This window comes from Diadema antillarum, unplaced genomic scaffold, assembly GCF_040938485.1.
Source record: "Diadema antillarum isolate AM-2024a unplaced genomic scaffold, OU_Dant_1.0 scf00000146, whole genome shotgun sequence".
Lineage (NCBI taxonomy): Eukaryota > Metazoa > Echinodermata > Echinoidea > Diadematoida > Diadematidae > Diadema > Diadema antillarum.
In genome coordinates this window covers 889,102-911,889 of record NW_027271035.1, presented here as the reverse complement: position 1 = coordinate 911,889, position 22,788 = coordinate 889,102, and the positions used below count along the sequence as shown (strand labels likewise).

Below are 22,788 nucleotides of genomic sequence, written 5' to 3'. Positions count from 1 at the left end.
CATCAATCCATCAATATTTCTGCTTAATGCAATTTCACAACATTTCTGTATCATATCGCAAGTATAACAAACCATTGTTTTTCATTACTAATGCTACTACTATAATGTTTTGATGTAAGGCTTAATATAAGAACTGTGAAAGCTGGGTATTATACTACAACGATGATAATGACATTGCAAAGACGATGATGATGGGGTAAAAATAAGAATAAGGACTAATAGTACTGAAATTAGCTTCTTCATATTCGTTACTATCTTTTGTCTGAGTTGTTTTGGCAAGAAGGTAGAATTAAAAGCTGAATTGATCAGTGACAAGATGCAATATATGACGGTGAGACAAACACAATTCCTGGATTTTGGAAGACTATACCTAATTGTTCAGCGTTTGAACATATTCATTTTGATCGCAAATTTTGGAAAACAATTCTGCTTACTTTGACAAATATATATGGTTGCAGGATACAAAGAGCAGTGACCTTCAAATGGTCTTATTTAGACAATGGTTTGGTATGACTGATAGCATTCTTAATCATGAAGGATGGACGATTAGAGGGCAATTTGAAAGCTGTAATGATACCCATACTTTGGAATTTATAATTTGTTTGATATCAACATGAATGAGACGAAGTAAATGAATAGCTTCGTTTATGTGAAAATGGAATTTCCTTTCATTCACTTCAGAATACACACAAGGAACGTGGTGATTTAATCACTGCAGCAGGGGACCAATCACGGAATCGTCACAATGCACACCACATCGTCGACAACGGAGCTTAACCCCCATCGACTGCCGACTCCGGCGCAGACGCCCTCCCGTCACCACAACAGCCACCTGCCGGGCTACCTGTCGGTGCCTGGTATGACGGCCAATGGCATCGGCTCGGACCTCTCTCTCATCTCCGGCGTCAGCAACATTCCGCTGCAGCTGTTCAGCGAGGGCCAGCGAATCACGCCCAAGGAACGCGAGTTTCTCGAGGCGGCCGAGAAGGGCGACAAGGCGTCCATAGTCCGCTGCCTTCAGGGCGAGAACCCGGTCAATGTGAACGTCAGCAACTTGCTGGGTCGCAGCGCCCTTCAAATGGCCGTCGACAACGAGAATCTGGAAATAGTTGAACTGTTGTTGGCTCAGCCCGACGTCGAAATCGGGGACGCCCTGCTTCAGGTCAGTTTGTGGCATGGCGTCGTTTTCAGTATTCCACTATCATTACAATTCAACTTACGTAAACCTATGTAACTTATTTAACAATGTATGAATACGACAGGTGGTATGGATTAAATTTCATTCACGATCAAATGTTATATCTATTAGAATTACGATCCGAAGAGCCCCACTTAAAAGCAAGGCTTGTAGAAGAAATCAAAAGAAATTCTGCTGGAAAAGCGTAATCGCATTTCTCTTCGTACTTTTTTTTTCCATTTAAGGGAGAGTTCGTTTTGACGTTAGGATCCACATACTGTGAAAGTGCGTAGAGCCATATTGTAGCCTTGCTCTAAGAATATTGACAATTTTAAAACAAAGGCAAGTGACACACGTATTTCCTAAAATGTGCGTCATAATTTCAAGACTGTACCATCCATGAGCGGGTGCACGTCATGAGACCGACACCTACGAGTAATACAGCCCATGAGTTTTCCAGCTCACGAGTTGCACAGCCCACGAGTCATAAATTACAACCCATGCGTTCGACACTAAGCAAACAAGGACCCACGATACCGACATATTAAGCCCCGTGTTGTAATTTAGAACTCGTGGATTGTTTTTATCTAGTGTCGAATGCATGGGCCATGGGCCTTATTTGCCTAGTGTCGAACTCATGGGCTGTACGACTCATGGACCTTTTTTTTTTCAATGTCGAACTTGTGGGCTGTATGACTTATGGGTGTCGGTCGAGCTCTCGTTGGATGACCCCTCCATGAGTTAACTTTCTTGGACGCACCCAAAGTGAACAACACTCTCTTTTGGCTCAGGTCGTAGTATTAGACAGTGACAGCGAATTCTGATCCTATAGTGCCTTGACACACAAGGAACGTACCTCTGGAGGAATTGGGGAAAAATCTACAAGCAGACCTTTCAAGAGCGGCCATTCAAAAAAAAAGCGAACACCTAGATATTTATAATGTGTCCGGAGCGACTATTCAATAAAATCGAAAGCCTACATTTGTCATAAGACCTTTATAAACTGCTTGCTACTGAAGACAGAATGTAGATTAATTTCGTCATAGTGCGTGCTATCAGCACGGTAGTTCGTAATACTCCGTCCTCCTGGATAGCCACGCCCATGTTGACGGTATCGTCACGATAATAACTATAATAGTAGGTCCTATAGCGATTATGACGACTGAATGTGCAGTTTTTCTTCTTGAAAATCCTTTTTCTACAACTTTTACTTGTCAAATACATCTGGGTGTGATTCATCACAACAAATTCTGGATCGTTGGAATTTTAACGAATCAAGATTTTGGAGATTTAAGCATCAAAAGGCGTTCAGAGCACACAATATTGAAATGCTTATGGTGCGCATAATGTTCCTCCGGCCGCAAATGTTAAAGCTCGATTTATAAATAAGAATAGTGTGTATACTCCGCGCGACTTACCAGCAGTCGATAACGCTGTTTTCCGAGACCCCATTTTGAAACTTTTTGTTATGAAGATACCTTTGAATACAACCAGATGCGTATTGAGTAAGAGTCACTGCTAAATTTAGATTCGTTCATAATAGCTTGCATCTGTAATATTGAATGGTCTTCTGATAAATTCATATCTGGTTAAAGCAAGAATTAAAAGGAAAATATTGTTTATGTTATTCTATTTATTACGCTGTTTGATATATAATTATTTCTTTGAGTTTTTAGGTAGTTTATATAAATGATATTTTGTGTCCAATGTCAGCTTTATAAACGCTTGTAGTCTGGACTCCTTGGAAGACCAAGACTCAAGGGCACATTATTATGCCCTTGAGACATAACGTTATAGGTTTATCATCGATGTAATACAGTATGCTATATTAGTATAGATGAATGAAAGTGGCATTTTACTTTTATTTGTTCCTGGCCCTTTAAGAGAGTCAGCATGTGGCATGTGAAGCTAATATCCCTTAAGAAATATAAAGTAACCAAGTACGCCAGTAGGTGTACACAGCTCAATTTTGAAGTTTGATCTCTCGTCAGTATACAATGGGGAAAAAAAAAACTATGCATAATACAAAAATCAGAGGCGACGACTGTGCGGAGGTTCTTTACACAAGTCATTTCACATGGGGTGGGGGGGGGGGGGGGGGGGGGAGGGAGTGTATAAACAGGTGGATGCCGAGAAAGATTGTTACCTTAAACATGCTAGAAATGCTTTTTTTTTTCTTACTCCCACTGATTTCCTGGGAAAACAATGGAAGGATTTCTGAAAATCCTCAAAATCGAATAATTGCTGATGCATGGAAAGAAATCGCGTATAGGACAGTGTTTCGTGGAAGGCAGGAAACTTCTTTCATTTTTCTTCAAATCACTGTCTGACATAAGAAAAGGAAATACATTGAAAGGACTCGATTGATTTCGTCAGAAAATGTTCTTTGTAGCTTCAGTGAAAGCTGCCATCATTAACTAGAGATTTTTCCATTTCCTGTTGAACATTATGGCAGTCTTTCCTTTTCATCTTTGCAAACTGGAAATTTCACGCCATATCTATCACTATAAGTTGATAAGCAGCGTCAGATGGGAGAAAAACAACAACAAAAAGTAGAAAACCAAGTGCACACGAGTACATAATCGAAACTTGTACCTCACTTTGTAAGCTGTCTATAGCATCTAAAAGCTAGCGACACGTTTTCCTTAGAGCTTCCCAAGACCCCGCCCCTGAGAAGAATATAGTCTATACATAGAGAGTGACGCTTGCTCCTATACAACATGGACAATATACAGATCATGATGTAACACAATGGCTTTGACACTATGTTTCTGTCAATTCCTTTTAGATACCAGCTGAAAGAAGCTATTACAGTTACATTTGTCATTTTGAAACACAGGAGCCATAGTGAAAGAGACAGCTCCTCCCTTACAATGTTTATGAATGCACATTAAATGGCCCAGGCTATTTGTGCTCGAATGATTGAAATGCCTGTAAATCTTTAAACATGGAACATCAATTTTAAATCTGTCAATTTTTACCGGCTAAATCGATCTTCAATAACATCCGCAGGAAAAGAAAGGAGCGCATGAACTAACGTTTTTCGTCGTGATGACGTCATGTCCTGTCCTTAGGTGAAGCAATGTCGACTTAAAACAGAGGGATATAAAGCGGGAAGTGGGAAGAAGTGCAAACAACGTTAAGACTTTCATTTAGCCAGTGGGTCTGCTACGTACCAGGTTATCCCTATTTTATTTTCGTCCGATACAATTCCAGCTTAATTAATTCGTCCATTTAATCCTTTATTTGGTGTGATGACCACTCTGTGGCTGAGAAACATTCGTCTAATGACCGCATGGGCCAATCACTAATTTTTGTACTTAAATCTTTTTTCATTCGTGTCAGTTATTCGATATAGTCGAGTTTTGGGTTGTCTAATTTCAAGACCTCAACCACAATAACAACAACGACAACAGAAATTATAAAATGCAAAAATTTCCTCAAATTTCCGAAATGAGTCTTCATGTATATGTACACTGCAGCAATCATATTGCTCTTCCATACATATACATTAATCACTGCTTTTTCAGCCTTTTTTTTTATTGTTATAAAGGTGTGTAGCGAAATGCCATTCGACAGAAACTGATCAGCACTTTATTATAAAAAAAAGAGACTACAAATGCAAGGAGGAATTACGCAAAAATTTCAGCCTAATTACGTCCAAACGAAAGAAAGCGAAGGACTCCGAACGGTATATTAACGCGGAATTCGAATTGCAGGGAAGGTGGTGTAAGATTCACTATAAGCAATATGACCACGCCCATGTGAGCCTGATCCGTAATATTTACGCATTGACACGCGCCCCCGCACAAGACCACATTAGTTATCGTGATATCATCGCCAATTTTATTGGCCACCTGAGACCCCAAAGTGCTCAGACGCCTGCATGATATATCGAGGTCACAATTTCCAGTGTCTGTCGCCGTTGACATGGAAGAAAATTAGATTCATTCCTTGAATATTCACGTATTCTTTGCGAGCAAGCCTAGATAGGCACAGGTAGACACAAGCACAGATTGTTATTTATGATGTAAGTATGATTTTTTTTTAACGTTGAGATTACCAGATTTATTTCAGAAATAACTTGGTAGACTCCAATACTTGTATTATGATAAACAATCTCCAGTAGGTGATATGTGGTCGGGTGGTAGACTGCTTCCAGCATTCCTTCCCACTGGATAAGGATTTACTTACTTGTATCATATTTTGTTTCTCCTTCGGAATTTCATTCCGGAATCTGCTATGGGAGTTATGCATTCACAAATTTCTATGGGCAGATCGCGACCATTGTTTCCATCTGCCTTCACCTCGTTTAAACAAGTACATCTACCTATCGTTTTGCAGGCGATACGTGAAGGGGTCTATCGAATGGTGGAGATGATGGTAAATCATCCGAGTATTTCCCGCCAGATGCTCGGAGAAGGTTGGGCATCCGCAAACAAGTCCCGACGCCAGGAGAGTTCTGACTACTCCCCGGACATATCCCCGGTGATTCTGGCTGCGCACTGCAACCAGTTCGAGATTCTGCAGCTTCTGCTCACGCGGGGCGCCACCATCTACAAGCCACATCCTTGCGTCTGCGCCTGCGCAGTTTGCGAGGAGAAACAGAAGCAAGATAGTCTGCGCTACTCGCTGGACCGAATCAACACCTACCGCGCTCTAGCCAGCCCCGCCTGGATCTCACTAACCAGCAGCGACCCGGTTCTCACAGCCTTCAAGTTGAGTTGGGAGCTGCAGCGTCTGGCAATGAGGGAGAACGAGTTCAAGGACATGTATGTCACTCTCAGTGAGCAGGCCAAAGGTAAGATCATCAGGTTACAGAACCCTGACAGTCTGTCTGTAGTCCAAAAGCACCAGCCTGTTTCTTCTGCGACTTCCTGGCCGCTCTATGAGCCCCCCTCGTACAGGATGGGGTCGTCTGGGGAACATAGCCCAAAGAAACAGGCTGAAATTTTATGACAAGGTTATTTGGTGATTGGATCTTACGCCTGTGTAGTGTCTCTTGACAGTGATGAGGCCATAAAAAGAGTACATGTCGTATTCTAGGAAACTGTCTAAAAGAATAATCGTGAATATTGATTTTATAGAGATGTTACAGCCAGGTTTCACACTAACCTTTTTATCTGCCTTTCGGACAAGCAGATTCCTCACGTTTCGTATTTTCCTTGCCTGAAAGAATATCCTACTTGCCTGAAACAGACAGTAAGAAAAATTACTAAAAATGATAATCCTATTGCATCAAATCTCCACTATGGCCACTGAGTTTGCTGTCTTGACTATGGGTGCAAGAGCTATGATCTACTCTGAATTGGACTATTTTAATACCTTGGTCGATCAAGTACTTATGAAATTGTGTGACGAGGGCAAAACAGACAAAGAAAAAGCATGTATACCTATACACCGACACCGACAATATGCATACAGGTTTAAACAACCTTCTATACCGTCTGGCAAAATATCAAACAATGAAGACAATATTTAGGTCAATTTATGTGGATAAATCTCATTGGCGATGATCAGGAAAAGGCGGTGACCTGGTGGTGACTGAGTCTCCACTCCACCGGTTGCGAAGATGTCTCCCAGACATCTGCGCGACATCTTCTGGAACATTCAAACAAATTTGATTTCCTGGAGACCTTTCCAGTCTTCATCAGCAGGTCTCGGAGACGTCTCCGAAACGTATCTATTAGTTGCGTCGGGAAATGTCTCCGCGACGTATCCGAGACGAGGATGCTGAGGAGGCGTTGCTTTGACGTTGCTGGATGCTGCTTGACCCGCTGAGGGACCACGTGACTGTCCAAGTGCAGGCATGGAGTTGCCTGCGCTCCTTGTCTTAGTCAGGTACATCCCGGTCAAGGTCTTCATCATTCATTGGTCATTTGGTATACTTGTTCCTGCTGCTGCTGTTGCTGTTCCTTGCACTGCACCAAATTATGTCCCTTCACCATGGCGCCTAAGCATGCCAAGTGCAACTAACGGAGATCAGACGGGCAAGAGGGAGAAGATGAAACAGTTGCAGCAGCTCAATATAGCGTATTTTGTGGATGCTGAGGCAGTATTTTGATGCTATGTACAGAAGACGAGGAAGATGGTTCCAGTGGCGATTCCCTTAGAAAACAGTATTGGTTGTTACCTTGTCTGGAGATGTCTCGGACGTCGCCCTTGAGTCCCCTTGGTGAGAGCGAAATTAAAAGCCCCTTTTTCTTCCTTTCTTTTTTTTCCTCTCTTTTGGGTCTTTTGGCCGCCACTGATCAGTCTCGGCGATGTCTCCGACCATGAGATATGCCCTGAAGCATAAATGAATTAAACTATGTCGGCGATAATGATGATGCGGGTAAATTGGAGGAATGAAGGATCAGAAGAAAAAAAGAGGAGAAGAGGAAGAAGACGGCGTTCAGTGTGGTGTACATAGGGCCAATACCTTAAAGCGTATTAAAGAACATGATGTGGAACTGGAAATGATGCCTGCGTTAGTGATCTACATGCATAGATTTGACCAGGGTTGCCGCCACAAATGCTCAAATGTCTCAGTATGAAAGGCATACATTATATGATATATGAATCCCCTTGACCAGAGGGAGATTAATATCTAACGTAGATAATTATACGGGTGGAATAGTTTTGATTGAGATGGGACTTAAGGTTTCCAACTTTTCTTTGTGAGAAGTAAGAAACCTCTTATGAAATATGAAAGAGCATATAATTCCAAGAGGAATTCAAAGCTTTTGATGAAAACCGGTTTTGAAATGACCGAGATATCAAAAGATAAAGTAAAACAAAGTGGTCCTAATAAGTGATGGGTCCCACCTTTTATTAGTACATCTTTGTTTTTGGATATCTCAGCCATTTCAAAACCAATTTTCATCAAATGACCACTGAATTCCATTTGAAATTCTATGCTCTTTCATTTTTTACGAGAGTTTTTTTTTTTCATTATCTCACAAAAAAGTAGGAAACCTGAAGCCCCATCTTAACCAAAATTATACCATCCCTTTATCTGGATCTAGAGATGATTCGCAGGTGAGAATCAAGATGTTGGCTAGCGCATGGAAAATCCAAGCACATTAATGGGCAACTAAATCCAAATTATAGGACCCCAACGGCTAATAGGCAATGTCTGCTTCTGGGATAGGTATTACCTTTCCAATCCAAATCGTATGTTAAAAGTGCTATTAAAAGTCATGTAAGGTGAGACTTGAGAGGGTAGTACCGACATTACAGAACCTTTATGAACAGAGTTTCATTTCGGTCTTTTCTGTTTACGTTCATATACGCTGAAATGGCATAACGAATTAGTGAGTTTCACATTATTTTGTTTCGTTCTGTTAGAGGGACGTGCATTATATTTTCCATTTCATTGAGCAAGCGCTTTGCCGGCTACCGACTTTCAGGTCAGGACAGCTATAGGTTACACTTGAAGAAAGATGATTCTAAAAACGATCTTAAAATCGTAATATCACATACTGATTACACGTGAACAGAACAATGTGATACCTTACATGATTCCAATGAAGTTTTCATTATGACTGAAGTAATACAGATTTAACACTACAATTATATTTCGGTTGCCAGTAAGTGGTCTCACATGTAAATGAAGGAAATGCGAATATTTGTGATAAAATCAAAACTTTAAGACAGAGAAGAGCCCGTTCAGTCTTCACGTTGTTGAGTTTTAACATATATTGACTGTGTCCCATTATGGTATTGACAGAAAATCAAAGTATATCAGAAAATTCGAAGAAGCACATGAAATGGGAAATAGACAAGGGACAGAGCATGTTTACGGATAGAGAATGAACGGAAGTCACAAGATGAACGAGGCAATAAGGATGAAAAGGGGGAACTTGGATTAACTCTTCGATAGGCATGAAGCCTAGTGGGTAAACATTTAAAGGCATTTTACCATTTGCAGATGAACAAAAACCCAGCTTTAGTGCTCACAAAGTAGTTCTATAATGTGACTTAGGGATAGAAACAACCAATGTGAAAATGTCGATCAGTATAAATAATCTTAAGTATTGTAGATATACAAAATGTGAACAATAATTGTAATAAAATTGTTTCTAGAAGAAAACGTCTACATTTTTGGTTCATTGAGAAAAAAAGCGATATCTCCTCATATTTTAGGCTTCATTGTGAAATTTTGTATGGTAGGATATTTTGTGGTACAGCTGACCTACATCAAATATGATAACTCGAACATTCTTTAAATCACTGCTCCCATTACTATAACCTAATATAGGTTTTCCCGGTTAACTTCATATTTTGGTCATTCAAATTCCTATAACGTGCATTCAAATTCACACAAATTCGGGCTTTCAGATTCAGAATCCGAGCGATCAATTTCATTATGGGCGTTCTATTTCGTTTTTGTGAAATCAAATTCACGATTGGGCGTTCAATTTCTAAATGCGAGCATTGTATTTCCTACTCGTGCATTCATATTCATGCGATAGTCATGTGATAGTCCCGATGAGCTTGTTTGGAGCGTTCAATGTCATTTTCAGACGATCTAGTTCCTACTTTGTGCGATCAATTTAACGAGGAAAATGGAGTAGACTTGACGAAAGGAGAAATGGCATACACAACCAATGAATGCTTGCATATAGTGTAATTATCATCGTTTATAAGTTCTATTGTTCGCTGTTCATGTATTCTTTGTTTTTCATTTTTTAAAATTCTAAATTGTAAGGTCCAATCAGCAGTGCATCCAAACAACGCAACGACAATCTAATCATATTTCTTGATGATACTGCATGCACGCTGACAACGCCCAAACACTAACCCCATAATGGTAATGTGTTAAAGACAATTTGACACACAATGACCTCACAAAGTCCCGCAAAAGTATGCCAATACGATAGCAACAACCAACAAATAAGACATATACAATGTTCATGTTATCAGTTTCAATGTAGGCCTAGTGGAAATTGCTTTTTTTTTTCATCCGGTGTCAACCAACTTTCCGTATCATGCTCGTCTGTAGGCATATACAGTGCCTAATCTTTGTTTGTTTGTTTGTTTGTTTGTTTGTTTGTTTCATTTTCCATCTAAGAAGATGGCTGCAATAACTTGTCTTCTATGGGGTCCAGTTGGATATCAGGTGGGACCATTTCATCGGGTTGAACACTCTGCTCTTTGTGATAAATAAATGAAGTGGGATCTTTTGCGTGGATGAGTTGTGATTCTGTCACACATGGGACCTCCATTTTACGTCCTACCTGAGGGACATGCATATGTGCCTGTATATCCCATTTCGTGAAGCCTGAGTTCATATTTGTCAATGAATAGGTGGACCTCTACTGCCAAATAAATAATATTCCTCATAAATCCCGATATATTCAAGCTAAATGAAACAGACACACACACACGGCCGTAAAGTAACCAAATTCCGGCCTTCTTTTAAATTGAATGCAGCTATTTGGAACATGGTTGCCTAGTCACGAATTTGAATGATCGACGAGATTCCGTCGACAGCTTGACAGGAATTTGAATGCTCATTGCTGACATGCGTGCTCCGACAGTGAATTCGAATGCTCCAATAGTGAATTTGAATGCTCCGACAGTAAATTTGAATGCTACGATAGTGAATATGAATGCTTTGATAGTGAATTCGAATGAACGGATTTTTGATTTGATTGCTGATTCAGTGCTGTGAGCGTGGAATGCGTGAAATCGAATGCTCGGAATAGGAACTTGAATGACAAAAGTATGAAATTGACCGGGAAAACTTATAGTAATGAACGTTACCATGGTTTTATCTGAGGTAACTGCTTCCTCGAAAGGCTCTGTAAGTATATTATCCCCCATCACCGAGTTCCCATTAAGATTTTATAACTTCTGGATCACGATAGACAAAGTGGACAAAGCATTTTGCGTCAGCATCCTCTGTTTTACGAGTTCACAGTCTCCCATTACACTGTACTAATAAACTTGCGTTTTGTCTGCACACCCTTTAGCGTACGCGGTCGATCTCCTGGAGCAGTGTCGGAGCTCCGAGGAGGTCATCGCCCTCCTCAACAAGGAGAGCATGGAAGACGACGATGACAGTAACTACGACGCTGATGAGTTAAACGCAGGAAAGCTGACTCTCTCCCGTCTGAAACTCGCCCTTAAATACGAGCAGAAAAAGGTACACCTCATAAGAGTATAAATAAATTAATAAATGTAGCTCTCTTAAAGAGGAAATTCACCCAAAAAATAAATAAACTTCAAAAGGAAGAGAAAAAATATACCATACAGAACGATTCAAAAATGATGAAAATCGGATAAGAAATATGGAAGATATGACAGTTTGAATTTTAATTTTTTTTTTTCGGAAAACATTACTTGACCAGTCCTTACGAATATTCAAATCAGCAAGTTGACGATGTTCTGCTCTCATAATTTCTTATTCATTTCATAGACAGAAATGACAAAAATCTCGTATTTTAGCTGTATGAAAATTGTATTAAAACCATCCAAAATAAAAAAAAGAACTAATGTTAACTCTGATATATCTTGGTATGGGAATATGCTTTTACTTGCACTGGCTAAAAATAACGATTTTTCTGAATTTCATATAATACAGTAGCATCCATGAAAAATTGTGAGGGTATGTCATCATCAACTCGCTCATTTGAATATTCACAAGGACTCGTCAAGATATGTTTTCCGAATAAATGTGAAATTTCAAAATGTCATATTTTCCGTACTGTCTATCCGCTTTTTGTCGTTTTTGTATCATTGTGTAGGGGATTTTTTTCTTTCCTTTGAAGTTCACTTATTTTGGGGGTGGATTTATTCTCTAACGTGCTTGATCATCATATCAATGTCGAAAGGGCTGATGGGTCGAGCTCCATATCCAGCTCCATATCGAGCTCAATCAATCATCATAGATGTACCAACTTCGAGACTGCATCAGAAAGACATGATGCCAGTATCATTGTACAGATAATTGTAGAATCCATAGAAGTATTTAAAAAGAATCTGAGGTCATATATGCTTGCTTCTTGTAATGTTTAGATATCTTAACATTTTGTTAGAGTTGGTAATACAGATTTCTATCCCTTCCTTCTCCCTTTCTCTTTAATCATGTACAACTGTGCGCAATTCGCTTTATTGTCCCTCTTTGCCCCAGAATAGGTCACTAGATCGATGGCGCATTACAAGGTAATGCTGTATTCATTATTGTATGACTGCCAGTACCATCATAGGCTCATTCTTTTCTCTAGCTTTTCGAAACACGTCGTCTGTCAGAGTATACTGAATGAAGAATAGCGAGCATTTCGAAGTTACAGATTGTCATTAAAGGTTCAAAAACATAATCATGAATGAGTACACTTCTAACTCTCTGTGTCGTTAGAATTGAATCGATTTGTGAATTAGATTAAATTGTTTTACGTGGTCACAACGGAAGCATCGAATGCTTGTGAGCAAACTACTGGACTAACGGCTCGAAGTCCCCTTCGCATGACTACGCAATGACGATGAAGTGTCTGCTCACTTACACATTCGGGTTTTTTTCTCTCTCTTTAAATGAAACTCATCTATCATGTCTATCATTTTCAACCTCAGTACTTTCATAGATTCATGTTCATATGAAATTAGTGATCAGTGACATTATAGCATACAGGACCATGCAGCTCACTCCCCCCCCCCCCCCCCTCCGAACCAGAAATATTGTTATACGATGCACTTAATCTTCCTTCGCATAATGTTTCTCCCTTTAGTTTGTAGCTCACCCCCACACGCAGCAGCTTCTAGCCTCTATCTGGTACGAGGGCCTGCCGGGCTGGCGGCGTCGGAACTGGTTCGTCAAAAGCCTCATCTGCATCGGGCTCATCTGCCTTTTCCCCTTCATGGCCATGTACTACTTGATCTTTCCCCGCACCCCAATCGGGACCCTCCTCCGATCCCCCTTTATGAAGTTCCTCAACCACAGCGCGTCTTTCCTCTTCTTTCTCTTCCTCCTCGTCATGGCGTCGGCGTCGCCGTGGGCGAGGGGGGACTCCTCTCGTGGTCGCACACCGGACACCATCGAGAGCCTCATTCTCGTTTTCGTTCTCGGTGAGCGCAAACTTATTCTTGTTTCGGCGTCACCCGCGTCATCAAAATTGCAAAAACCGAGGCCCAGTTTGTCTCATAGTTCCACCTTTTTTTTTAACCCGAGTTTGTCAACATGGGAATACTCTTGCTTAATTGATTTATTGCTTCATTGTTTTGGCTGTTCATGGATGGTATTCCTGACAAGATTATGCTCAGTTACAATTATCTGTACACAGTGTATAGTTAAGTATATCGCTGTTTAATCTTGAAGGACTAAAAATATGTGTTCATGGGAAAATTACAATGAATAATGAATGTAAAATGGTTTATCAGAAATATAAGTAAAATGACTTGTTATGCGGTGCAGACAGCGCAAATCCAATATAGTGAGGCAGGGGCGGATCCAGGAATTCCGTAAAGAGGGGGCGCGTTTACAAAATTAAAGGGGGGGCGCATGCACCCCTCCCCCTATTTTTTTCTTTTTATTTCTTTTTTTTTCAACAAAAAATAAGGGGGGGGGCGTGCGCCGGTTGCGGTCCTCCCTGGATCCGCCCCTGTGAGTGCTTATTTCTGAGAAAGGAACATATCAACTGATTTTCTCACTGGAAATTCTGCATAGAATGACTCAATATCGAACTTTCATGTATGTGGCTGGGTTTATTTTTCTTTTCTGCTCGTTCTATACCCGCATTCCTAATAGCTTAATGTAATCTAATGCCTGCGCGTAGAGTGTTCGTGATCGAGTATAATTACATGTAACTTTTATTGTCAGCTTTTGAGTTCAAGGTCCATAATAATTAGCTGTGCGAGCAACACCACGTTCGTGCTTCTTTCACGTAAATAATGCACAGTTTTTAAACGATTACTAGCATTTCTGCACTATCAATTAACTGATTAACTGGTTGTGCCATGCTAGGTATGATCTGGGCGGAGTGTAAACAGCTGTGGGAGGAAGGGTTGAGGGCGTACATCCGGCAGTGGTGGAACTGGCTTGACTTCATCATGCTTTCGCTATACCTTTGCACCTTTAGGTGAGACTTCCAAAGGATTTGATGTCATAATAAGATTTCGCACTGCGCAGTTTAACTTCACAGTTGATACATGTAATTATAGTTAAGTGATTTGGTTTGCTGTTGTTGTTCTTCTTCTTCTTCTTTTTCTTCTTCTTCTTCTTCTTTCGTATTGGTACTGGCTTGCACTTCTTACAAATTGATTAAACGATATAATTTGTGTATTCATGATATATGTTTTTTATTTTGTTTCACTCTTTTATTGGATGGAAATAAATGATAATTGAATTAAACTGAATTAAAATGAATAATAAAACTGAACAAAACATTCATTTTCATGTTACATAGCCACTATAATGCTTCTTATATTCATCAATACTCCTTGGACTTGCTTTCATCAAAACTCTACAGCAAAAGTTATGCAGTAGTTGCTTTGTTAAAAGTGAATATTTCTGATTCGTGTTATTTTCTCTCTTTTTCCCTTATAATATTATATGCAGCATATTCTCTTTCGCTTTGCCTTTCTGAAACAAAGTTAGAATGGAATGAGATTAAGTGGAGATAATGTGAAGTAAGAGATTTTGATAGCAAATGAAATGAATAGAATATGCTGACATCTTCAGCCCTGTACTTTTTAAAATTGTACAATAATTGTAAATTGTACAAGCCCGTCTACTATGATTCTTCCCCAGTCACATTATGGACTTATGGTTTATAGGATTATCCAGGTAATCTTTCATTGGACAGAATCTATTATTTTTAACAATGGTTTTATTCACATACTACGCCCATGTTTATGAACACAAAGTTCTTATAACACAATGTTCAAATGATTTTCATTAAGGGCCACTCATGCACAAATTCAATTGTAATGACCTGATGACCTTCCTTTTACATTATGAAAAATGTTATCTACAAACAGTTCGGTTCATAATTACTCAACTATATAGACAGTCACATTTATTGCACTCGCCCCTAATTAGAACATTGTTTGCCAAAAGAACTTGCATTCACCAGACCTGAACCCTGCATGGGATTCATTGTATCCAAGCTTAAAGGGGTGATATGGTTTTGGTTGGAATGAGGATTCAGGCTTTAACTTTTTTGCAAGATAATTAGAAACCACTTATATGAACTATCAAACAGCACAAAATTCTATAAGAGAAATTCAAAGCTTATTCAATGAAAATCCGGGTCCTAATAAAAGGAGGGAAGTACCTTTTTAGGACCACTTTTTTTACTTTGTTTTTGGATATCTCAGCCATTTCAGAACTGATTTTCATTAAATAAGCTTTGAATTCCTCCCAGAATTGTATGCCTTTTAATATTTCATAAGGGGTTAATAATGTTATCTCACAAAAAGTTAAAACATGAATCCCCATCTCAACCAAAACTACGTCATCCCTTTAAAATAATTTTCGAGTCTGGCTAGAGTTAAGAGGCAATTCATGAATACATTTTGTATCAAATAACCAATCCTCCTGATCGGTCTCCTCTCCTCTCTGGTCTCCTCTTCTCTCTGTCATCTCTTCTCCCCTCCCCTCCCCCCCCCCCAAAAAAAAATAAATAAAATGGTGTGTCTTGTCTACTCCCTATATTTCTTACTTTCTTTTCTCTAATAAGCCGAGCTTCAGTTTTTCATTGTAACCACTGTGTACATATCCATGCTTTGTCACACGTTAAATATTCGGAGGACTAAGTAATGCAAGCTGTGATTTTTTTATAGTGTAGGTCCCCAACTTCCATTCTAACTTCTATTCTGGATTACCTTTTGTTCCTTAGTATACGTTTCTTTATTATTGTTTATTATTTTGAAAAAAACCCCCACGAAATACCATTATATGGTATATAATCATTGTATCAGTTATATTTGTCTCTTTGTTTTTGTGACACATACTGGAAATAATTTGAAATCACTCACTCAATAAATCAATCAATCAATCAATCAATCAATCAATCAATCAATCAATCAATCAATCAATCAATCAATCAATCAATCAATCAATCAATCAATCAATCAATCAATCAATCAATCAATCAATCAATCAATCTGTTCAACATCGGTAGCTTGAGACTGGTGGCTGCTGTACAGCGGGAGAGGGGGATGTACGACCCCGACGAGTACCGCCTGGACTGGCACCCTTCCGACCCAACAGTGCTGTCAGAAGGGGTCTTTGCCGTGGCCAACGTTTTCAGCTTCGCCAGGATCATATACCTCTTTCAGGTTTGTATTTAAGATGAAGATACAAGCAAGGAGGAGGAGAAGGAAGAGGATGGGAGGGGAGGAGGAGAGAAGATGGTGGAGTAAAGAAGAGAGAACATGAGGAGGAAATGAAGAAAAAAGAACAAAACACGACTGTGTATGTGGTCAAGAGAATCAAACCCGACGTCGCGCTAACCTTAAATGTGGTACATGTGTATGGATCGTATGAGCACGTGTGCGAATGCATGTGTGTGTGAGTGAGTGTGCGTGCATGTGTGTATATGTGTCCAATTTGTGATCTGAAGTGGCATAAAGTTTAACAAACTAACATTAAAACATGTTTTCATCTAATTTTGGAAGGGGCTTGCAGTTGAAGTGGCAATGGAATTTCAATCTAAAGGGCGGCTTCTTTTAGGGCAGCAGGGAGAATCCATACCTTAATGTATTATATTAGGTGAGGTAATCATCTGACTCAAATTTTATCAAACCATTTCATCAAACAGAGAGGGATGAAAATGTGACAGCAAATGGATTCAATCAAGGGAGCTTTTGAGTCAGACGAGTCCATTGCCTCCCATCACTCATTTGCTACTTATCGGGAGGAGAACTGACGTCGTTAAATTCTGACATCTTGAATGCAACAGACCTTCGTTACCATGGTTTCTACTTCATGCAATACCAACATCGCAAGGTTCATATTCTTCCATACCCACAGGCTAACCCGTACCTGGGTCCTCTGCAGATCTCTCTGGGCTGTATGCTGATTGACATCGCAAAGTTCCTCCTCATCTTCTTCCTCGTTCTATTCTCCTTCGCCTGTGGTCTCAACAAGCTCTACTCGAACTATCTCCAAAGCATCAGAGATGCCAGAGAAAATAATGATGCGGATGCTACTTCTCACGATTTCGAGGGGTAAATGAGGATAGAGAATTTGTCATGACCGTAGTCATTACTAGGTCGCGAAGGAAGACTTACTACACCACCATAAAGCATATCATAAAATCAGGGGTATCAGATGTTATGAAATCATTATTTTCATACATCATTATATGGCATCAAATTATTGTCAATGGCAATCGTACAATCGCATTGAAGGCTAAGGACATTACTGTATGTGCCGTTGACTGTGTGTAAACATGTTCCAAAATGTTAACTGCATCGGTTTCCCAGTTAGTCTGGCGTAAATATATTCGTACGATTTTAGGGCTTGATAGGTAAATTCCTCACAGACATACACGTGTAAAGAAGATATACAAGTGTATCAAATGGAGCACACACATACACACACACAGACACACACACACAGACACACACACAAAGAGAACAATTTCGTTTGAAGCTTTCGTCAAAGATTGATGCCCGAAAAGCGTCATAAGAGAGAGGGTAGATTTTTAAATTTCTTTAAAACTTATGTTTAAGAAGACTATTGTACTTGAAAATCGCATACTGCAATTCCACATAAATTCCGTTCGTTTTTTTTTTTTGTTCGTTTTTCCGAAGGTTGGTTGATCCGAAAATGGAAAAAAAAAAGAAAAAGTACCAAAAAAAAAAAAAAGAAGAAGAACTAACGGATCTTCGGAGTGTACGAACCTTATTTCGCTTTCGGATTAAAGAATCTTGGGAATAACGAACGTTATTTCCTTCGTTAATCCAAAAGAAGAAGAAAAAAAAAACAGGTCGTGCTGACGAACCTTCTCAATTACGAACCTTTTTCATTTTCGGTTTTACCAGTCTTCGGAATAACGACCCTTATTTCATTTTCTGAATTACGAACCTGCGGAGTAAAGAACGGTAACCATAGATATTCATAGTAGAAGTATTGAGGCATGATACGAGGATAACATTATGTCGTGACTGTAATGACTGTAAAATGGTCGACTTCTTAAAGGACAAGCTCACCTTCATAAACATAAGGATTGAGAGAAAGCAACAATATTAGTAGAACACATCAGTGTAACTTTGAAGAAAATTGGACAATCGATGCAAAAGTTATGAATTTTTAAAATTTTTGTGTTGGAACCGCTGGATGAGGAGACTACTACAGCTGGTGAGTCATGTGCGTACAACAGTATAAAGAAAATGTAAAAGAAAATTCAACATATTTTCACTTTTTTCGCATAATAAAAGAGCTCTTGACTTCCCTTTCTAAAGGCAGGGGGAATAATATTACCCATAACATTTGTCGGTAACGAGTCAGGGGATTGTGTACTTTTTTCAAAAGATGGAATTTTGTGAAATTCTCTTTATATTTTCTTTATATTGTTGTACGCATGTGACATCTAAGTTATTCATACACTGCAGTAGTCTTCTCATCCAGCGGTTACTACACACAAACTTAAAAAATTCATAACTTTTGAACGGATTGTCTGATTTTCCTCAAACTTTCAATGATGTGTTCTACTAATATTGCTACATTCTCTCAATCCTTATGTTTATGAAGGTGAACTTGTCCTTTAATAATTATATTCGTTCTGTTGACTACGCGATGTCTTTTGTCCCTTGCACCTGACCAATGCAGTTTGGTGCAAACGTTGCTCACTCTCATGTGGGCGCTCTTTGGTCTCGTCAACACGGACAAGACTCGTCTTCCGCAGGACGAGAGCGCACAGGAGGACCCAGAGATCTTCGTCGAAACCGTGGGCGAGCTTCTTTTCCTCGTCTACCATCTCATGGCCATCGTCGTCCTGCTCAACATGTTGATCGCCATGATGAGCAATTCTTTCCAGATCATCGAGGTAAACATGGCATGACAGCATTGCAAATCAAGTCGTACGCTAGATATTTTGCAGTTGTCATAGCCCGTCTCTGATACGTCTTACATGCCTTCGATTTTAAGAGGTCTTCCCTTTTCTAAACCGATACAGCATTCAACTATCAGTGAGCTTGATATTTAGGCCAGTCAGTGAAAAGATCAGATCCCGCTGATATACGAAAAGAAGAGAATAATGACTCTGAGAAGGTGCTCCATTCTATCATACAGTCATGAGTGTGTCGGATTTCATCCACTTGTTGCCATTTCATGTCAAAATTGAAAGTGGCAACTGTTATAGCAACAAATAGAGTTTACATAAGTACAATTCCATGCTATGCTCAGCTTGATTGGATACATATACTTCCTCAGTCGAACTGATTTGGTAGAAAATTGATAACAATATCCTCAAAGTCGGACCTAAAACGAGAGAATGACGTTTTCATGAAAGCATTTATATTACGATGATCAACAAGTTAAAATGGAATGGATATAAAAGATTGCAACAGAATACGAAATGTACAATAAGATATGCTGTCGTAACAATTTTCAGGACCATGCCGATAGAGAGTGGAAATTTGCTCGCTCCAAGTTGTGGATGAGTTACTTCGACGAGGGTTCAACCCTTCCGCCCCCATTCAACCTCATCATCAGTCCCAAGTCGGTGGTCTACGCCGCGCTTGCCTGTCGTCGGCTGTTTCGCGTCCCGCTTCGGAAGAACAAGCACAGCTCCCGGCCGAAGAGGGGGTGCTCCATGAACGACTCAATGAAGGTTGGACGGAACACAATGCGATTTTGGTTCCATGACATTTGCTCCTGCGACAATTGCTCCCATAAAATAAGATTATCTGCAAGCTTAGCCAAACATAAATTCCACCCATAAACATATAACCCTAATCCTACTCCAAATCCTCCTAATTATCAAGCTAAATGAAAAACCATATCACAAAATAAGACCCGAGCAATTCACGCATGGCAGGAGAAAATGTCGTGTCACCATTATTTAGTCTTAGGAAAAAGAAACACAATTGAGGTAATGCAGACGCATCTATCGGTGTGGCGTCAATAACATCACACAATTTCTTATTACATAGATGCGTCACGCCAATCTAGCCATATATTCAGTATTCATGTCTTTATAAATGCACTGTGAGCGCATACTATAGATATGTAATTACGCTTATACATAAGATTAAATTTATGTATATGCATAATACAAACGTGTGTGTAAGGACATCTTTCACTGAAAATTATAATTGTATGATAAGATATTTCATATATGCAAAGCCAAGGGTTGTTGTTTTTTTCTTTGTGTGTGTGTGTGTGTGTGTAAGTTATTTACACTTACTGATGTCTTTAATTCATGCAATAATGGCCACTACTGCATTATTTCTTTTGAAAGCTATTTGCTTTCTCATAAAAAAAAAATATGAAACCGAAGTTCAAATTACTGTAATTGAATTATGTTTCTTTGGTTCGCTGGAACCCATTTATTGTCCTTTGCTTTCTACACTCGCAGAATGTCGACGGGTCGATCGGGCCGAACTCGTCGCCTGAGTATCGCTATCAGGACGTGATGAAGCGACTGGTGAATCGCTACATTCATCAGTGTAAAGCCGAACGAAAGGCTGACGGCGTTAACGAGGATGACCTGAACGAGATCAAGCAAGACATTTCAAGTCTGAGGTGCGAAACTCTATTATGATATATACTCATTATTCCTATTTTCAAGCCGAAAAGTACAACGGTAATAGGGCATTGTAAACGTATAATAGTATGTTTCCATACACTGTTCGACGAAAGGGCAGTAGACTTAATATTTTTACTTTTTAATGCATATGGATATTATGTAATTTTACAGTGAATCTTGTATACCGTTTATATTAATTCATGCGTGGAAAAAGATCTATGAAAGACTTAGTATTCAAAAGTATTTATGAATTATATACATCTCTTTGTGTATGAATTTAATATTCCGCTCATGAGTGTAGGATTAAACAAGACAGTGATAAGTACGCTTATACATAATCTGTGATAATGAAATTAAGAAACACAGTACGTAAGAGTTGGTTTGCTGGGATATAGGCCCTACGTGTACTCTTCCATTAATCATTCTCCTTTTCCCTTTCATGTACAGTTAGGGTATGATAACAAGAGGTCTTAAAAACATAAAGTGCAAGTAACCTTCCTGTGAAGCTGTAGAGTTAAATGGGAAGGTGGTTGGCACTTAACCCCTTTCTGTGCCAGGGACTTTCGGCAGCTAGTATAAAAACGCTTTGGGATTTCCTGTGACTACCAGAGCTCAATGCACACAAAGGGTTGAAGAAAAGATAGAGCTCCACAACAACAACAACAACAACAACAACAACAACAACATCAACAAAAACACACACAACCATCTGCCTCTGTTATATGATTACAATCTCTCGTTCTCTAACACAGATATGAACTTCGTGAAGATCGCAAGCGCGAGGAGGCACGTGGTAATTCCAACATGCACAACATACGACGCGACATCATCCGAATCGTGCGGAACACCAACTCGACGAGCGACCCCGCATCTGTAGCATCGGAAATTCGCTCACAGCCCAGCGGCGGGAACAGTCCAGACCAGCTGCACAGCCCGGGCCCAGAGAAAAACAACATGAACGGACTTCGACCCATCCTCCTCAGCTCCCATATGAGCGCCTTTCGCAGACTGGACACACTGGACGCTAGCAGATTAAGTAATGGCGGAGTGGGTAGCGGGCTTGCCCCTACTACCAACACCACCACCACCACCACTAACGCCTCTCGAGGCGGTAACTATGGCAACGGCAACGGGGTGAGTATCACGTATACGCCGGACGATAGCGAACTGGAGGAGCTCACCACGCGGTCGGATCTCGCTACTCTGAAGCAGGAGATCATGCAGGGGATTCGCCTTGAAGTCCAGCAGTGCCTACAGACTGTCTTGCAAGCACAAAACAGCTCCAGATTTGTGATGCAGCGGAATTCGGTGGACGTGCCGACGTCACCTCCACCACCTGTACCTCCGCCACCCCTGGAGCTGGATTTCACCACAGCGCCCCCGCTTCCTCCCCTCCCCTGCGAGGACAACTATTTTTCATATCGGAATCCAGCATTCGAGACTGACGAGGGACGGACGAAAAACCCGTCCCTAACGCAGCTTTGACGAATCTGCCGACAAGCGGGTAATGGCGCTTCTCTTCTAGAGAAAAATACAGCATGTTCATCGAAGACATTCGTTCATACTCTTTGTAATTACTTTTGATACCAAGACTTGCATGAACTGCTTTAGAAAAACCCGCTGTCTGCGGCTGTATTTCTAAGTGACAATTAATGTGCACTTTCATCTACTACTTGAATGTATTCACCAGAAGATAGGTAACTATTTTTTTCTGTTTTCTTTTTTGTGTGCAAATTTAGAGGAAAAAAAATGGCGGTCAGATGAATTGATACGATCGGATAAGAGGAAAATAGTCATGAATGCTCAAGTGAATGTATTCACGAGTCTTTTGAGGAAGAAATCGATCAATTCCATGTTTTTGGTGAGTGAAGACAAAACGCATACACAACGTTCTGAGTATATATCTCGCCAAGGACTCCACCAAGAAACTGG

The 22,788-nt window shown here is 40.0% G+C and overlaps 1 protein-coding gene across 1 annotated transcript; it reads left to right on the top strand.

The window, feature by feature from the left end:
• The first annotated feature begins 745 nt into the window (after positions 1 to 745).
• On the top strand, positions 746 to 22,341 carry LOC139721583 (transient-receptor-potential-like protein). The gene is made up of 12 exons (XM_071632914.1): positions 746 to 1,162; positions 5,522 to 5,978; positions 11,137 to 11,309; positions 12,889 to 13,225; positions 14,121 to 14,235; positions 16,282 to 16,438; positions 17,133 to 17,329; positions 18,936 to 19,152; positions 19,720 to 19,938; positions 20,686 to 20,852; positions 21,609 to 21,892; positions 21,965 to 22,341. The coding sequence occupies exons 1-12, from the start codon at positions 746 to 748 to the stop codon at positions 22,339 to 22,341; spliced, it is 3,117 nt and encodes a 1,038-aa protein (XP_071489015.1).
• The last annotated feature ends 447 nt before the right edge of the window (positions 22,342 to 22,788 follow it).

Coding starts and splice junctions, on each gene's coding strand:
- LOC139721583 (XM_071632914.1), top strand. CDS start 746: ATGCACACCACATCGTCGACAACGGAGCTTAACCCCCATCGACTGCCG. Junction 1,163..5,521: donor TCGGGGACGCCCTGCTTCAG/GTCAGTTTGTGG, acceptor ATCGTTTTGCAG/GCGATACGTGAAGGGGTCTA. Junction 16,439..17,132: donor GGATCATATACCTCTTTCAG/GTTTGTATTTAA, acceptor CCATACCCACAG/GCTAACCCGTACCTGGGTCC.